Source organism: Aquarana catesbeiana, linkage group LG02, assembly GCF_042186555.1.
Source record: "Aquarana catesbeiana isolate 2022-GZ linkage group LG02, ASM4218655v1, whole genome shotgun sequence".
Classification (NCBI taxonomy): Eukaryota; Metazoa; Chordata; class Amphibia; order Anura; family Ranidae; genus Aquarana; species Aquarana catesbeiana.
This window is the reverse complement of record NC_133325.1, coordinates 704399292-704416162: the sequence shown is the minus strand read 5'-3', so window position 1 is coordinate 704416162 and position 16871 is coordinate 704399292. Positions and strand designations below refer to the sequence as shown.

At 39.7% G+C, this 16871-nt stretch overlaps 2 protein-coding genes across 3 annotated transcripts in view; both read right to left on the bottom strand.

Moving 5' to 3' along the window:
* The window catches only part of VEGFD (vascular endothelial growth factor D), an 82075-nt gene extending 78419 nt beyond the window's left edge, over positions 1–3656 (bottom strand). Inside the window, exon 1 of the mRNA XM_073616943.1 lies at positions 3126–3656. Within this exon, the coding sequence (XP_073473044.1) occupies positions 3126–3212 (87 nt within the window). The 5' untranslated portion in view covers positions 3213–3656. The remainder of the gene's footprint in view (positions 1–3125) is intronic.
* A 2030-nt stretch (positions 3657–5686) lies between these two features.
* The window catches only part of PIR (pirin), a 73176-nt gene continuing 61991 nt past the window's right edge, over positions 5687–16871 (bottom strand). For both annotated transcript variants that reach the window (XM_073616940.1, XM_073616942.1), the window contains exons 7-10: positions 15363–15407; positions 14450–14532; positions 12720–12786; positions 5687–6681 (exon numbers count right to left, since the gene is read on the bottom strand). In XM_073616940.1, the coding sequence (XP_073473041.1) occupies positions 6566–6681; positions 12720–12786; positions 14450–14532; positions 15363–15407 (311 nt within the window). In that variant the 3' untranslated portion in view covers positions 5687–6565. The remainder of the gene's footprint in view (positions 6682–12719; positions 12787–14449; positions 14533–15362; positions 15408–16871) is intronic.

Genomic DNA, 16871 nt, shown 5'->3' with positions numbered 1-16871 from the left:
TTAAGTGACTAGCAGTCAGATGCAGCAGCACTGTAGATTTATTACAGCAGATATACTGCTATGAGGCTCAATGCACAGAAAGACCTAGGCATAGGAAGTGTACTGCATTTTTCAAGAGAAATTGAATGCAAAAGGTAGATTGCTTGGGTACACTTACCACTCCTAGAAGTTTCCTATAAGGTGGCAGATCTTTACTTTTTAAGTTTAGGTCCACTTTAAAAAGATAGCTATGTGTGTAGAAAGAACATAGTAAAGGTTGAGAGAGTTCAGGGGTGGGCAGGGTTATTAATATCGGCCAGCTGTACAGAATAGTTAAATAAGATTGGCATATTTTCCTTAGAAAAAAGGCATTCATGTCATTAATATTTTAAAGTTTATTACATGTAAGTATTAGGCAAAATACCAGGTAATGTTAGGATCTGGTAAATAATTGCACTGATTGTCTAAGGTGTGGCCAGCTATATCATGAAATTATTTCATAATCAATATAGAAAGGCCTGCTTCTTTACAACAGTGGCCAGACTTTGGAATACTCTACCAAAGGAAGTGGGGATCACAAAAGTATGTGGATTGGATGCATTTCTTTTCATCTTTGGCTAGAATTAGTAGGATTCATCCTTGGAGTAAATACGTTACCTGAAAGCACTGATGGTACCAAGAAGCATTTCCTTACTATGGTTTTGTTTTGCCTTCTTCTGGGTCAACATTATTTAGAGCAATATAACAGGCGGAAACCTTTTTTTAAGATAGCTATGGCATGACATATCCTGGTACTTTTATATTTCATACTGTATGAAAGACAAAGAAATCTTGTTTCAATAATTTAGATATAGCTGGCATATAGTCCAGTGTTAGGTGTGTTAAAAGTCAAAGTCTAGATAAGTAACTAAACAATCGAAACATATTTACATTTGTAACATGCACAGTCGGTTTTGTGATATAGTCACCACTATCAGACAACATAGCCATGTCTATGACCTCTATTGCAGCAGCACAATTTGGTCAAGAAAAGCTTGGCCAATTTCCAAGTCTGCTGATTTTGTTCTTGACTGCACAACCAGTCATTGCTTTGCTCACTCTAATCTCTCTCTCTGTCAGCATGTTCAGTCTCAGCACATATGCACTGCAGCAGCACCTGATTGGCTCAGAGTACTAGCTCTCCCTCTCCCAATCTGATACCTGCTGCACAGATATTCAGTGAAACTTAAAAAGAAAAACTCAGGTACTTATATGCATTTAAAACATTTACAAATGTTTAATCATCTTTAAATCTATATAGAGGCATTTATAGAGCTTATTTTGAAAATAAATTTCCCAATTTATATCATAGTTCTCATATTTAGTCTTCTTCAGAAAAAATAAAAATGCATGTTATTTAGAAAAAGTGTAATTTTCAATAAAACATAAACAGATCTGCAATCTACAATCCTGGGAACCTAAGGTTATTAGATGGAACACTAATTCTTGTTGGATTTCTCTTTGAACATTTTTTGTAATGTTAGAACCATGGTTAACTAATAATAGTTCTAACCGAAAATTCGAACATAACAACTTTAAGCATCAGTTTTAATGTTTTTCTATAATCTCAACTGCCATTAATGTTTTTGTGTATTCATTTGCTGTAATAAATGTGAGACAAAACATTGGAATGATTGGAAATACAACAGCAATTTCTAGAATACTACACATATGGAGAGCACCATTTACAAGATTATTCCCCTGCTGATAAGATCTAGGTACAGAGTTCCTTGCAGAAAACTGTGAAAATGGAATAGTACACATGACTTCCAGTGCTGAAATCAGCATTTTATGTACTAGGATATACTGCTTTCATTGCTTTTTTTCTTTGTATATACTAGACAGAAAGATGAATATAAAACTATATTTTTCACTGATCTGAACACAGGTGCTTTGTTGTTGACGGAACAATGCACACTGCTGTTTAAAGATCAGATCACAGCAATGAGTAAAAAGCTGTAAAATAAAAATAGAAAATGTTATTTTTGAGTGTAGCAATTTACACACATATATGTGTATATGCACTTGTATACACACTTGTATACACATATATTGCAACACTGGCAACTAAAAGAAGACAAACAAGAATTGTACATATGTATATTCATTGGCACATTTACGCAAGGTCTTTATTGAACATTTTACTTGGATCATTGAGAATAAGCATCAGTAAATGATTATATCCATGTGCAAGAGGCCTTAATAGCAAATTGGAAGTGGAAACTTTCCATAATTATTATTGCATGAAACATTTTGATCCAGTTTTATATACAATCCTATGTTGTGACCTTGCAAGCTAGCCCTTTAAGTAAGGAGTCAAGTGTATCAAGTACCAGTACTTCATAATGCTTGATTAGATATTTCCCAATCATCATGTGGTCACTTAGCATCTTTAACGTCTGTCATTTCCTTCTTATGGGTCAAGTAAGATCAGTGGTACAAAATGTGCAGTAAAAAATGTTCTATAGTTTCAGCCAAACACTGAATACTTGCCAAAATATGCCAGCATAAGAAATGTTCTGATAATCAAGTCTATAAATGTGTTACTTCCAAGTACTTCTTAATGGTCAACCACTACTTACACCCTGAATAGTGGTTCTGTAATTCAAAGTTGATCAGATTTAATCTTTCCTTATTCATACTAGAAAAAAACATGAATAGATAAATAAATGGAAGATTTTAGAACTACTGAGAAAATAAAAGTAATTGCTGCTATAATAAAATAATTATCTACCTTTTTTGTTTTTCACTTTTCCAGCCATAGTACCCGAATTAGTATTTATTTTATTGGAGTCAGGACATGCCTGCCATTATTATACTACTGGCAAAGTAACTCATAGCAACCGGTCAGAACTAAACTCCTTCTGGTTTGACTATAATAAAAACTGAAATTGTACTGCTTGCATCTAAAGATGTATAGATTTTTGCACTAGCAGACTACTTTAACACAGCATCCTCCGTACCTGGTATGAACAGCATAACCTGCCAATCAAAGGCAGTGGCTGACAAGTAGGTTATGAGCAGTCAGTTTTTAATACATACAGTTCTATCAGCAGACCTACAAGGCTTCCATAGTTCGGATCCCCAAAAGGAACACATGTCCTTACCTTAACACGTCCACTGTCGAAGTCAAATGCTTGAAGAAGATGCAAAGACACCACCAAAATGCTTGTAACACCCCACAAACAGGTCATATTGGCGTGCAGTGTTCCAGTAAAAATTAAGCGCTGGATAAAGAGCAGCTACAGATACCTATTTTAATGTACATGGTGTTAAAAGTCCCTTAAAGAAAACAGGCAGATTGCTGACAGCCACTCCAGTAATTGCGGGAATAGATAATTACTGGCCAGAAATAGAACAGCTGGAAAATGACTTATGTAGATTTCAGTCGCTTTCCTCTCTTTTGAATCATCATGCAATAAAATGGGCAAATAAGGATAGGAGTTCCAGAAGATCCAAACAGTACCTAAGTAAAATAGGGCAAGTCCCAAGACATTATCTCTGGATGCAGAAGAGGAACTGATATTTGCAGCAGGGCACAGCAGTAATCCAAACTGTGTATTGAAAGTTTCTTCACAGTGTTCAAGGAAGCATGTGTGTTAAATGTGATACAGAGCTTGGCAGTAAAGGCAGTCAGACTCTGGCTTCTCTCCCATTCCGGCTCACAGCAGATGACAATAGCCAATAGCCTTGCAGGATTCCTTACAAATAACTTACTGCTGATCTCCTTATATCATTCCTGGATACCTGAGATCAATAGCTCTATCTGGGCAGCTGAACATCACAGTGTTACAGAGCAGTGTGACATAATTCAGAAAATGCAAATGAACAAACCATTGCCATGTAATCAGATGTTGGAAATCAGAGGATTTGGGGCTAGTAGTAGTTGGTCACATTTAGCTGGACTTTCTTTGTAATGTTGAAGAGGTTTCCCTGCTTATCAAAGCAGCTTCTTCAGGTCTGATGTTCTGTTCTAATGAATGTCAGGAACATTCTTAGCCACTTCTTCCAGCTAAACAAAACCAGAGACATTCCCTGCTCAACTTATCGACCAGCCTGCAAACTGAATTATCCTAACAGTATGCGTTAAAATAATACATGTGTAAGCTACAGAGCTCCAGGTGTCAAGTGCGTCCCCTCACCAATATTTCAACAGTACAAATGGCCACTCCCCCCCCCCCCCAATAACTGGCCTTTGCAACAAGAAGCAAAACAAAACCAAAGAAATTCTCTGTTCAACTTACTGACCAGCTTGCAAACAGACTGGTCGTCAGTAAGTTGTGTGCAGATTAAGCCCCTGTTTTTAACACATACTGTTAGACAGGATAATTCGTGTTTTTGCAGGCTGGTCGGTAAAGTTGAGCTGGGAACTTCTCTGGTTTTGTTTTGCATGTTGTGCACTTCCATGTGCTCCTTGCTGCAAAGGCCAGTTATAAGTGGGAGCAGTGGCCATTTGTTTGTACTGTTGAAATATTAATGAGGGGACGAACTGGACAACTTTGCTCCCATTGTGCTGGGCATCCAGGGAGACCCTGTGCCTTTAAAGGAGGGGTAGGCTCCCTCCAGGCTCACCTGCCCTCTGCCTATCCAACATAATGCATGTGCTTCCGCTGTGGAGGCTCTCAAAATTTGGAGTTCGGACTATAGAAAACACCAGGGTGCCTTGGCAGGGCATGTAGCTTACGCATGTATTTGCAAATGTGTGCAGACTAAACCCCTGTTTTGAACGCACACTGTTAGACAGGATCATTTGATTGGTTGCAGGCTGGAGTTGAGCTGGGAATTTCTCTGATTTTGTTTTGGATGTGTTGCCCTTCCATGTGCTCCTTGCTGCAAAAGCCAGTTATAGGTGAGGGCAGTGGCCATTTGTACTTCTTCCAGCTACAAGTGACCAAGGGTACTAATGTGAACATGGCCAACTGAAATACAAAGGTTGATACTTGATGAACATTGTCACACCTAGCCGTAAGTGGGACAAAAACGCTCAGGTGTGAACGGGGCCTTATAGCAACACAAGTAGCTCAGTCACCTTAAGGCTCATACACAAGATGAAAATATAGGATGAATGATGGCTTTTCTTTGCATGCTAGTCTCATATTGAAAATGAAGAGGTTACTAAAGTTACGAAAATCCTTGTATGACAGAATGCAAACTTCGGAAGTGATGTAATGTATTCTTTCATTACTGAGCATGCGTTGTCTTGGTCTTCTGTTTTTTTTTTGGGGCGAATACTGTACTGATCAAATGAAAATTGTACGTTCTGGTATCGTACGAGAAAAATGTTAGGGTTTGTGCCTTCGGATAATTATGCATGAACTGTCGTGATTGGCTCTCGAAAGCTGTGTACTAACAATCAGATTATCGTACAATCGCTTTGAAAGTGGTATTTGTTGCCCAATTTTTTGATCATGTGTACTAGGCATTAGTCTAGTCACCATGACATCTCCTACCACAGGATTTGTGTCTTTTTTTTAATTGTCTCTATCACACAATGCTGCATGAAGTCAGATGCTCTTGACATTATTTTGTGACACCAACAATTATTAAAAAAGGCATGGCTTAATCTGACTTTATATAATATTAACCTGGGAACTGGCAGATGTGTAATTAGTGAAATAATCCCATTTCCAAGATCTAGGTTCTTTTTAAATAATACTTACACAGATAATAGCATTTGACAAATAGATTTATTTTTTCTTTACAGTAGATAAGATAGCAAAGTATAAAAGTAACTTTGGTATACAAAAGGGTAAGGATTATATAGCTGGCTTAAATGCATTTAATTGCTAAATATGAAAGACTGAAAATAGACCCATAACCACACACAGTGGAGGCAGCCCTAATATTTAAAAGAACATGATTTAAAAAAAAAGTAACATTAACATGGTAGAAGGCTCAGCATGCCTCCTACCACCATTGCTTCCTTTTTTACTAACTGAATGGACATTCAACTAGCAAAAGTTGCTGCCTCGTAAACAAATATGTAAGTACATCAGAGTACCAAAAAGAAAAAACAAAACACAAAGCACAATAGATACTGAATTGTAATGAGAATAAGATCTGGCATCTTAACTCGAGGAACGAATGGTCCGATATTTATCAGATTTGACTATACATGTTTATGGACAAATCTAAAGGGGTCATACAATATCTGACACTGACAGGAACTGGAACGCTCAACTCTAACAATTATAATCCATGTGGTTATTAATCAGATGCAGCCAGTCTGTCTCATCACTGCTGCTTTCAAAGCTGAGCTTAGACTTTGGATTGACATCAGTTCTTCTTTGAAAGTTAATGAGCTGAGGGCTATAAATTGTTGAACTTGCTGGCAGAGAACCTCTATATGACCAGTTACAAAAAGACTTGGGAATGATCTTGACTATGACGAGTCTTATTTTTTCCAAAACCCCTGGATATGTGCTAGTACTGTACACATTCAAAACCATACAAACTAAGCTATTATTAGCAATAATTCCCAATCATCCATGGCTGGATTGCCTTAGTGTATCTATCTGCAACCGGAGCATGATAGGATCTGCCCATTTTATCTGTTCCCGATCTTTGATTTCCATGTTTTAGCATTTTCAAATCCATTTTTGCAAAAGCTGTAATCTTCAATTGTCTGTGAAATTTCCTCTCGTGTGTTCATCACAAACGGACCTAGCAAGTTAAAAGTAAAAGGCAAATAAAGGTCATATCTAATGACACAAGAAATGTTTCCTGAAGCCCAAATGTATGTATTCTGGAAAGTATTGTAGAATATGCCATCTATAAGTTAGAAAAATGAACCCCTAGAGACAACGCTGTCCTTGTAAATTTAAAAGGCTAGGTAAGGCTGGGATGTTGGCTGCGGTTTGAGGTCCAGTCAAGCTGAAATTTAGAAGAAGACTTGTGAAGTTGGACCTCCAACATGTCTGCCCTTTTTCATTCCCATTACATGGTGAACTGAAAAAGACATTAGATTTTCGGCAAGATCAACAACTATTTTCTGCATTTGCTGGAGATGTTCTTAGTTTTTAGATACGTTTTTATTCTTGAGTCTCTGTGACTATACAGCAAAGGCAGTTATCCTCTTTCCTGAGGACACCTGTTTGGGGAAAACGCGTCGTGTGAAGCTGCTCTGTGGCATCATCTTGCACCCTGGGCCTGTCTTGCGTTGGCGCTGTGTATACTCTTTACCATTTGTTTGTTCCTACTGAACATGTGAGTGCAATACTTTTTAAATAAATTCATGTTTTAAGCTGTACTGCACTATGATACTTCACCTTTGTTTCATTTGGTCATTATCTGTGGATTCCAGTGTGGGTTAAAGCCTTGTACACACGGGCTGAATGTCGGGTGATATCGGCCAGTTCAATATAAAACGGCCGACATTTGGCCCGTGTGTAAGGCAGCTGGTCCGACAGAAACCAACCGTTTGGCTGGCTTCTGTCGGGCGAGCATGCTGGAAAACCAGCAGCTGACTGGCTTCCAATCAGCGCTCTCAGCCAATGGTTGAGAGCGCTGATCAGAGTGTTATGGCATGGGGGCATCCCCCTATCAGAACACAAGAGCTCAGCGGGGGAGATCATTGTACTAACAATGGATCGTTAGTACAGCGGCTCCGACCAGAGGTGTCAGTTTTTTCATTCAGCCCGAAAAAAAAATATTAGTGTGTACCAGGCTTAAGGAGACAGATATCCTCTGTTATTATACTGGAGCTGATTGCCGGGACCCTCAGTATTATTCTAAGCGCTCTGTGATCTTTTCTCCTGTAATAGGCTGAGCATGGGGGAGCAGCACCTGAACACTGGAAGCACTTTTATTCATTTAAATGTGATTTAAAGCACCTAGAGTCACTGGCAGACTTTTGATATAATTTTTGGACTTTTTGGTACATATGTATTTATGCTTTGTTCTTATTATTCATGTTTATGTTTTTTGGTTTTGTTTCACTTTGTGAAAGCATTTAACAGGGATAGAAGCACTTATTTTTGTTTTATTTCTTTTTTTTGCCCTGTAGTCAGACATTTGTAAGTGCTGCAGACCCATACACTGAGCGCAAGTTTTATTCATTTATTTTTTTCTATAGTTGTCCTCTTAGGCTACATTCACACCTGCAAATGGGCCTGACAGCATTTACATGCAAGAACCTCAGCGAGGGTTTCTGGGGATTAGCTTTGGGAGGTAGCCCCTTTGAAAGCAATGGGAGGCTGCAGCTAATTGTGGCCGCTCACATATAATCGCTATGCACCAATCACCTGTGAGTGATTGGTCCTGGATGCAACCAGTCTGCGTCCAGAGCTGATCACTCGCAGGTGATCACTCCAATTACATAGGAGCGTCCGTGATTAGCTGTGGGAGCCAGTAATCTTCTATTTCTTTCAATGGGGCTGCCAACCACACCTAATTGCCAGGAATCCACACTGAGGTTCTCGCATGTAAAATTCTGTTGGCCCATTGGCAGGGGTGAATGTGGCCTAAATTAAATAACTGCACAATGGTAGTCTGAAGACTGCTTGCAAAACGTATCTTTCTTATCTTCTTGTGGTAATAAAAAAAGGATTTGACACAGCTTCCGATCACACAAGTGCTGGCTTTGTTAAAAACCGGTATGCTGGACAGCTCACTGAGCGTTCTATCATTTTAGAAGGCTGGAGGACCAGCTACACACATTTTGGAGCATTCTCCTGCCACCAGTTTTTTACATAGGAAGAGTGAAAGAGACCCATCACTAACAGGTTAGTTCCTTTTGATGCCAACCCAGGTAACAGCCCCTATACCTGAGCAAAATTATAAATGCAACACTTTTGTGTTTGCCCCTATTTATTATGAGCTGAACTCTAAGATCTACAACTTTTTCTATGTACACAAAAGGCCTATTTCTCTCAAATGTTCACAAATCTGTCTAAATCTGTGTTACTGAGCACTTCTCCTTTGCTGAGATAATCCATCCACCTCACAGGTGTTGCATATCAAGATGCTGATTAGGCAGCATGATTATTGCACATGTGCCTTAGGTTGGCCACAATAAAAGGCCACTCTACAGTAAAATGTGCAGTTTTATTACACAGCACAATGCCACAGATGTTGCAAGTTTTAAGGGAGCGTGCAAATGGCATGCTGACTGCAGGAATGTCCACCAGAGTTGTTGCCCTTGAATTGAATGTTTATTTCTCTACCATAAGACGTCTCCAAAGGCATTTCAGAGAATTTGGCAGTACATCCAACCGGCCTCACAACCGCAGACCACGTGTAACCACACCAGCCCAGGACCTCCAAATCCAGCATCTTCACCTCCAAGATCATCTTTGACCAGCCACCCAGACAGCTGCTGCAACAATCGGTTTGCATAACCAAAGAATTTCTGCACAAACTGTCAGAAACCATCTCAGGGAAGCTCATCTGCAGGGTTGTCGTCCTCATCGGGGCCACGACCTGACTGCAGTTCGTCGTCGTACCTGACTTGAGTGGGCAAATCCTCACATTGGATGGTGTCTGGTACTTTGGAGAGATGTTCTCTTCATGGATGAATCCCGTTTTTCACTGTACAAGGCAGATGGCAAACAGCGTGTATGGTGTTGTGTGGGGGAGCAGTTTGCTTATCTCAACGTTGTTGATCGAGTGGCCCATGGTAGTGGTGGTGGGGTTATGGTATGGGCAGGCGTATGCTATGGACACTGAACACAGGTGCATTTTATTGATGGCATTTTGAATGCACAGAGATACCATGACGAGATCCTGAGGCCCATTGTTGTGCCATTCATCCACAACCATCACCTCATGTTGCAGCATGATGCAAGGATCTGTACATAATTCCTGGAAGCTGAAAACATCCCAGTTCTTGCATGGCCAGCATACTCACCGGACATGTCACCAATTGAGCATGTTTGGGATGCTCTGGATCGGTGTATACGACAGCTTGTTCCAGTTCCTGCCAATATCCAGCAACTTCGCACAGCCATTGAAGAGGAATGGACCAACATTCAACAGGCCACAATCAACAACCTAATCAACTCTATGCGAAGAAGATGTGCTGCACTGCGTGAGGCAAATGGTGGTCACACCAGATACTGACTGGTTTTCGGACCCCCCCATAATATAGTAAAACTGCACATTTTAGAGTGGCCTTTTATTGTGGCCAGCCTAAGGCACCTGTGCAATAATCATGCTGTCTAATCAGCATCTTGATATGCCACACCTGAGAGGTGGATGGATTATCTCGGCAAAGGAGAAGTGCTCACCAACACAGATTTAGACAGATTTGTGAACAATATTTGAGAGAAATAGGCCTTTTGTGTACATAGAAAAACTTGTAGATCTTTGAGTTCAGCTCATGATAAAAATAGGGGCAAACACAAAAGTGTTGTGTTTATAATTTTGCTCAATGTATGTGTTAAGACACCTCAATTTTGACATTAAAGTGATACTAAAGTCTTGTTTTTTTTCTTCGTTTAAAAAAATAACAAACATGTCATACTTAACTGCTCATACAGAGCAGCCCAGATCCTCCGCTTGTCAGGTCCCTCCCTCCTGCTGAGTGTCCCCAGAGCAAGCAGCTTGCTGGGGGCACCCAAGCTGCTGCTCTGTATCCATTCAGACACAGAGCCATGGCTCGGCCCCGCCCCTCTTTCTCATCATTGGCTCACTGACTTTGATTGACAGCAGCGGGAGCCAATAGCGCCCCGCTGCTATCTCAGTCAACGAAGAGGGAGAGTCCCAGACAGTCAAAATTCTCGTGCAACATCGATGAAACAAGAGCTCAGGTAAGTATTAGGGGCTAAGGGGGGGCTGCTGTACACAGAAGTTTTTTTTATCTTAATGCACAGAATACATTAAGATAAAAAACCTTATGACTTTAGAACCACTTTAATGATGTAACCTTTATGTTTAGTAAAGTGACCTAGGTAGTAGACAAACTCCTCCAGGAGGTCCCTCCATGGGTTGTAGTGCTGTAGAGTAATTAAGGAAGGTGCATATATGGTTGTGGGGCTCCAGACATACTATGCAAATATAAGTATAAGTAATATAAATATAAATGTAAGTACTAAGGAGCAGGGCCCTCTGATTCCTACTGTATTAAAGTGTATTGCATTTGTACTGTCTACCCTTAAGTTGTAAAGCGCTACGTAAACTGTTGGCGCTATATAAATCCTGTATAATAATAATATATAAGTACCTGAAATAATAAATAAATAATGCCTTTTTGAAAAGTCAGTGCTTGCATAGACCCAACCCCCCCCACACCCATAGCAGCACTTAGGCCTGGCAACAGCACACTTATGTACTTTACTGTTTAGTAGTCAACTGTGCCCTAAACATAGAAGTACTTTTGTTTTTATTGGATTTTATTTGGCTGAAGTGGTGTATCAGGGAGGATAGATAATGACAGGCTAGGGTTCCTGCAATCTAAACATGCAGTGAGTACAGGTTGACTTTACAGCCCACACAGTTATGTTCACATACATTTTAAGTAAAAGAAGGTAGGAGGGGAAAAGAGGATCTCATTGGCAGTACAGGCCAAAGAAGGTCTTGCTCCCCGATTTCTAGAAAAATGGTAATCCTAAGCCTGGGGTACTACATGGGCCTCTGTCACAAAATAAGAGAGCGGCAAAAACAGGGTCTCTTCTGCAGATTAAAAGGAAGAAGGGCTCACCAATAAAAACAAGTGACTGAAGAAATGAGAAGGTACATACAGCTAAATAAAGGGGGAGGTAATAGTTCCTGTACCACATAAATGAGATTGTAATATCTCTTCCACATTTTCTATCTACAAATCAATATAAGCCAAAAGAAATTTCCAGAAGGAACATCAGATATTTTTGTCTGTCCAAATACCTTGTGTGGGTAAAGTCCTATAAAATATATAGAACTGAATGTTTAATTCGAGACATTGGAATTTGACTAAAAATACAGCCAACCAGAATCTACAGTCATGGATGGAGTTGGATTTATATTAATGACACTGTATATAATCAGTAGGCCATGAATTAGTTAAAAGACACAGATAAGGCCTTTGTAGGAAGATTGCGGAGCAATGTTCCATGCAGACCTCACTATAAAAAAAGACCATGTCTGTTTATTTAGTACTTCATACCTTACAGACTGTCAATAGTCACTGGTTCAAACGTGTCACTTTAGAGAGAGTAGTTCAAGATGTTCGGCACAGCACTGACTTGGAGCACACTGTTTACAGAGACATTATCATGTGACCTTAAATGGAACAACATGGCAGACAGCTGTGCAGACTGTTAACCTTGAACACTAAAATACGAATAATAGTGCAATAATTGCGGCTCATTCTTCAGTCAAAGCCAAGACTGTGACCTCAGCCATTTAACAGCATATCTTACACAATAGGAAGACTTAATACCTTGCGATATCTTGGCTTCTAAAGCAAAAATGCAGGGAATTGTAATAGTCTTGCTGCAATACTAATTATCTCTGTACCCCAAGCTAGAAAGTAAAGCTGGCCAAACAAGATCTGCTAATCTGTCCTTTAACCACTCAATAAAACAATTGTATAGATTTGCTTACAACTACATCTTAATGTCTATTACCCTTTTATGTTCTGTTTCATTGCTATACTGAACCTTCTGTATGCTATTTATACACTCTATATCCAGATCTCATTGTGCTAGCCCTTCTTATATGCAAGTTTCCTTGTACACTTACATATTACTTCAAACCTTGTATGAAAAAAAAGCCAAATTTCTTACCATGCTGCACAACTGGCTCATTAATGGGCTCTCCGGCAATTAAAACAAAGTGGGCCAGTCCATCATCCTGCAGTAAAAATGTATATATTTAGATTTGTTTAATATTTGTTCATGACTTCCCAGTAACTCAATCACACTGTTCCACTAGACAATGGTCATGTGGTCTACAGACTTGAAGTCAAGGCACAGCACACTCATTATTTAAGGATACATGTAATGAAAAATACCTGGAGGCTGCCATTGTTGAACTCCTTTTAAAAATGCTAGGCTACTGGCTTTCATGCTGATCCAGCTCAAGAGTTGTTACTTTTCTCAAACTTTTCTACAGAGACCCAGAAAGTACAGAAACCAGAGGGTCAGCATAACAGACTGACAAATAGCACCTTCATAAGATCTGCATTAATGGCAGCACTCAGAATTCTCCCATGGCAGGTTTACTTTGATTTTTCACTAATCTGCGAACAAACAGCATGTGTAGAGACAACTGGGTAAAGTACACATAAAACCATTTTCTTACTTTATCAATTTCAGATATGGTATGAGTTGATAAAGCAAAAGATCTTCAAAATCATCATAAATGGTAATACATCTAATGAAAAGATATTGGAACTTTTTATGATTTTAGCCCCTCTGGAGAGTTATAACCATTGAGCCTTGTAATATGTAGGACTCCATCAGAGGAGTTGAGAGCAAATATTAATCTAATAATTCTACGATAAACCCCAATTTCTTCTTCATAGAAGTAATCTAAATGAAAAGCTGCATACGGCTTTAAATGAGATGCTGAAATTGTTATCATCAGATGACTTTAGACTAATTTCCTTACAACAGGACAGCTGCTAATTTAAAGCTGGGACCAATCATCCTATATTTTTTTGCTTGTGGCTATACCTGTCAAAACCTCTATTATATCATTTTGACAACATAGCTTAGCTAACTTAAAATTGACAACACAGCAAAGTAGGTGAAGCCTATATGGAATCTTGGGACCCAAGCAAGGTTTTTTTGTCTTGGTTCAGACCTGCTGACTTATAGTATATGGAGAAAGAATAAAAACTTAAAGTGGAGCTCTGTTTCCTAGGCAATTTTTTCATAAATAAATTGAATACTATAATTAGGATATTGTTATAACTGTAATCATTCTTTTTACTTTTAAATCTGTCATTACTCACAGGATCCCAGCAGGCAGGCAGTGGCCATTGATGCTGTGGGCATCCGAAGCCCGCTCCTATTTGTTTCCGGGATTCCATGCAGCTGGCTACACAGCATGCACCTCCCAATCTCGTGCATGCACAGAATTGACACCGCGCGGTGCACTTTGTTGATTACAGGTTGTCATAGCAATGGCGGCGTCAGAAGTTCATACCCCGTTGTTATGGCAACCTTGTCAATCCTGAAAATAACACAAGATTTCATTATTAGGCTTCCAGAGGACTCCTGGGATAGATAACGCAGATATCCCAGGAGTCCAATGGAATTGCCTTATGCCGAAATTGCCTAGGCGGCCGGGACCGAAAGTGCTGCTTACATACAGGAAAAAAGGGTATTTAGAAATAAAAAAATGGCTATTTATAACGTTATTGCAGATAGGCTTTCTGATCCAAACAATATGTGATAATGGATGGAACTCCGCTTTAAATAGATACATGTGTGGATAGCTGAGACAAAAAAGGGACTATAGTTGTAGGTTAACCTTAGCAGAGAAAATTATTGTTCTCTTTAAAACCCACCTTGTTCTCAAAGATGACATGGTCTCCATCATCCAGGACTGCTGTGTGGTGAGCTTCAACCTTCTTCTGAGCATCTTCTGGCCCTAAATCAAATATATATCTTGAGTACTAAATTCCATGGTAAATACAGTACATACTGAATAAATACATGCAAATGAGTGAGTCCAGATGATTTTGATCAACACCACATCCGATATGTATAAAGAAATTGTTCAAATAGAAAAGGTGGGACTTCAGAGGTGCTGAAACCTTCTACCAGAGTAATACAATCATAAAACCGTATTTGTTTTTTTGCACATTTCATTAAAAATTATATGGGGGTGTAACACCCCCTTAAAAACACAAGCTCAGCAGACCATAATAGCAGACACCAGCCCCATGAAAATTATGGTTTTCTGATTGTATTACGGTGGTAGAAGGTTTCAGCACCTCTAAAGTCCCACCTTTTCTATTTGAACAATCTCTTTATACATACTGAATTAAGAAACTGTTCTGATTGAATACTGCAATGGAGAAAGATAGTAGCAAGTGTCTACAAGCGAATATACTGTATGTTTCAAAATTCTTCACCCAGAGGTGATGAATCACTGTCTATCTGCTCGTACATCTCCAGGATTCCAGCAGGGAAATTTGCTGGCCGGAGCTTCACACAAGGACTAAATCGCCAAAAGGAGTAAATGAAACATTTTAAATGTGGAACATGAATTTAGTGAACTCACATTTCAAACATGAAGGGACACTATGGTGAAACAGCTGGGATTTGTAGTCCATGTATGTGGGCGCTCCTCTCTTTTTCAACTGACTACAATCTGCCCAACACACAATTTTCTACTTTCTGTGTAACAGTATCATAGGTTATCCAAATTACATAACAGTAAATAGCAATATATAACTGGCTATTAAAAACACTCACCCACGGTTATTATACCACTCAACGTGTAAAAGAATGCAGTCCACCCTGGGAAGAAATAGAAAGATAAAGTGTATGAATGGATACCGCAAACATGAAATAGCTGCTGTTTCTAAAAGGTATTATTAAGCAGGAACTGCAATACAATTTCTAAGTATTCACTGTAAAGCAGCCTATAGATGAGTCATTTTTTTACTTGATTTCCCCATCCACACACTCAACGTTGATGGGGGGATACTCCCCAATGAGTTATTTTATTCTGACAGTGGGGAGACTGTGCAGCTGTCAGATTACACTGATCAGTGCTGCCGACTATAGTCTGTGGCACTAATCGAGCAAGGAAAATCAGTCAGGGTGAATGTACAGAAGTCAAACTGTAGATATTCTTCTGTACAACCGCCCTACCCATACATGGAATGAAATTTAACCAGTCCCTGTTGAATCAGCCGAGTTACAATCCTTGTACAGCTGATTTGAATTAGAAATCCAAAGAATGTGAGTTATGGTGAAATCCATCTCAGTGATGTTCCCAAAGCTTTTACAGCACAATATAATTACTTTTCTTATTTCATTTTTAGAATTTATATCCAATTGAATGGGTTTTCCCTACCAACAGTTACTGTTTCTTGGAGATTAGGCTGCTGCAGAGAGTGTCTAATGCTTAGAGTGCATTAGCATTAAAAAGAAGGATCTAATCCTGAATTCTTGTACTTCAACAGCTACTATATTCTAATGTCATTTCACTACAGTTATTTCTTGGCTTGCCTTTTGTCTAAGGGTCTATTTGGCGTACTTTAATATTACACAGCGGGTTTAGTTGACCCTTTTCACACTGAAATTCTTGATGGTGCGCAATCCAAGCAAGAAGATGGGCTTTGGCGTTACACAACCATGGTTCTAGCAGATGTAATGTATGGCATCACATTTGTTGAAAAACATGGCCTTTGCAAAAGAATATATTGATTTAGTAGCCTCAAAGTGTCGGAGTCCTGGGTTCAAGTCTTACCAGTGAAATAATTTGCATTGATGTTAACAGTAGTGTGTCAAATTTAAAAAGAGAAGTATCGGGTTTGGTTATTTTTCAGATTCATACTTACCTAGCTGGATTCAGCATCGGTTCAATGCTGCACCTGTCCCCTGCCAGCTCTAACACGGAGAACCGAGCAATAAAACACGAATAGCTCAGTTCTCAGAGCTCCCTGAGCAGAGAACTAGTGAAGTACCGCTCTCTGCTCTGCCCCTCTCCCCGCTCATTGGAGCGCTGGGCTGTGGAGGGGGAGGGAGCGGCCGGGTCAGGCTTTCAGTGGCTCGCTCAAAGGCAGAGTCGTGTGCCGGCCCAGGAAAGTATGCGAATCCCGACCATATGGCCGCGATCCTTCCCGAGCCTGCACCGGCTTGGCGATGTCAGCAGACAGCGGGCTTTAGTCCGCTGTCTGCTGAAAATGGGTCACAGGAGTGCAGAACGAACTATACTCCTGTGATCCAGAGGAGAAGTGCAGCCAAACAAGCTTT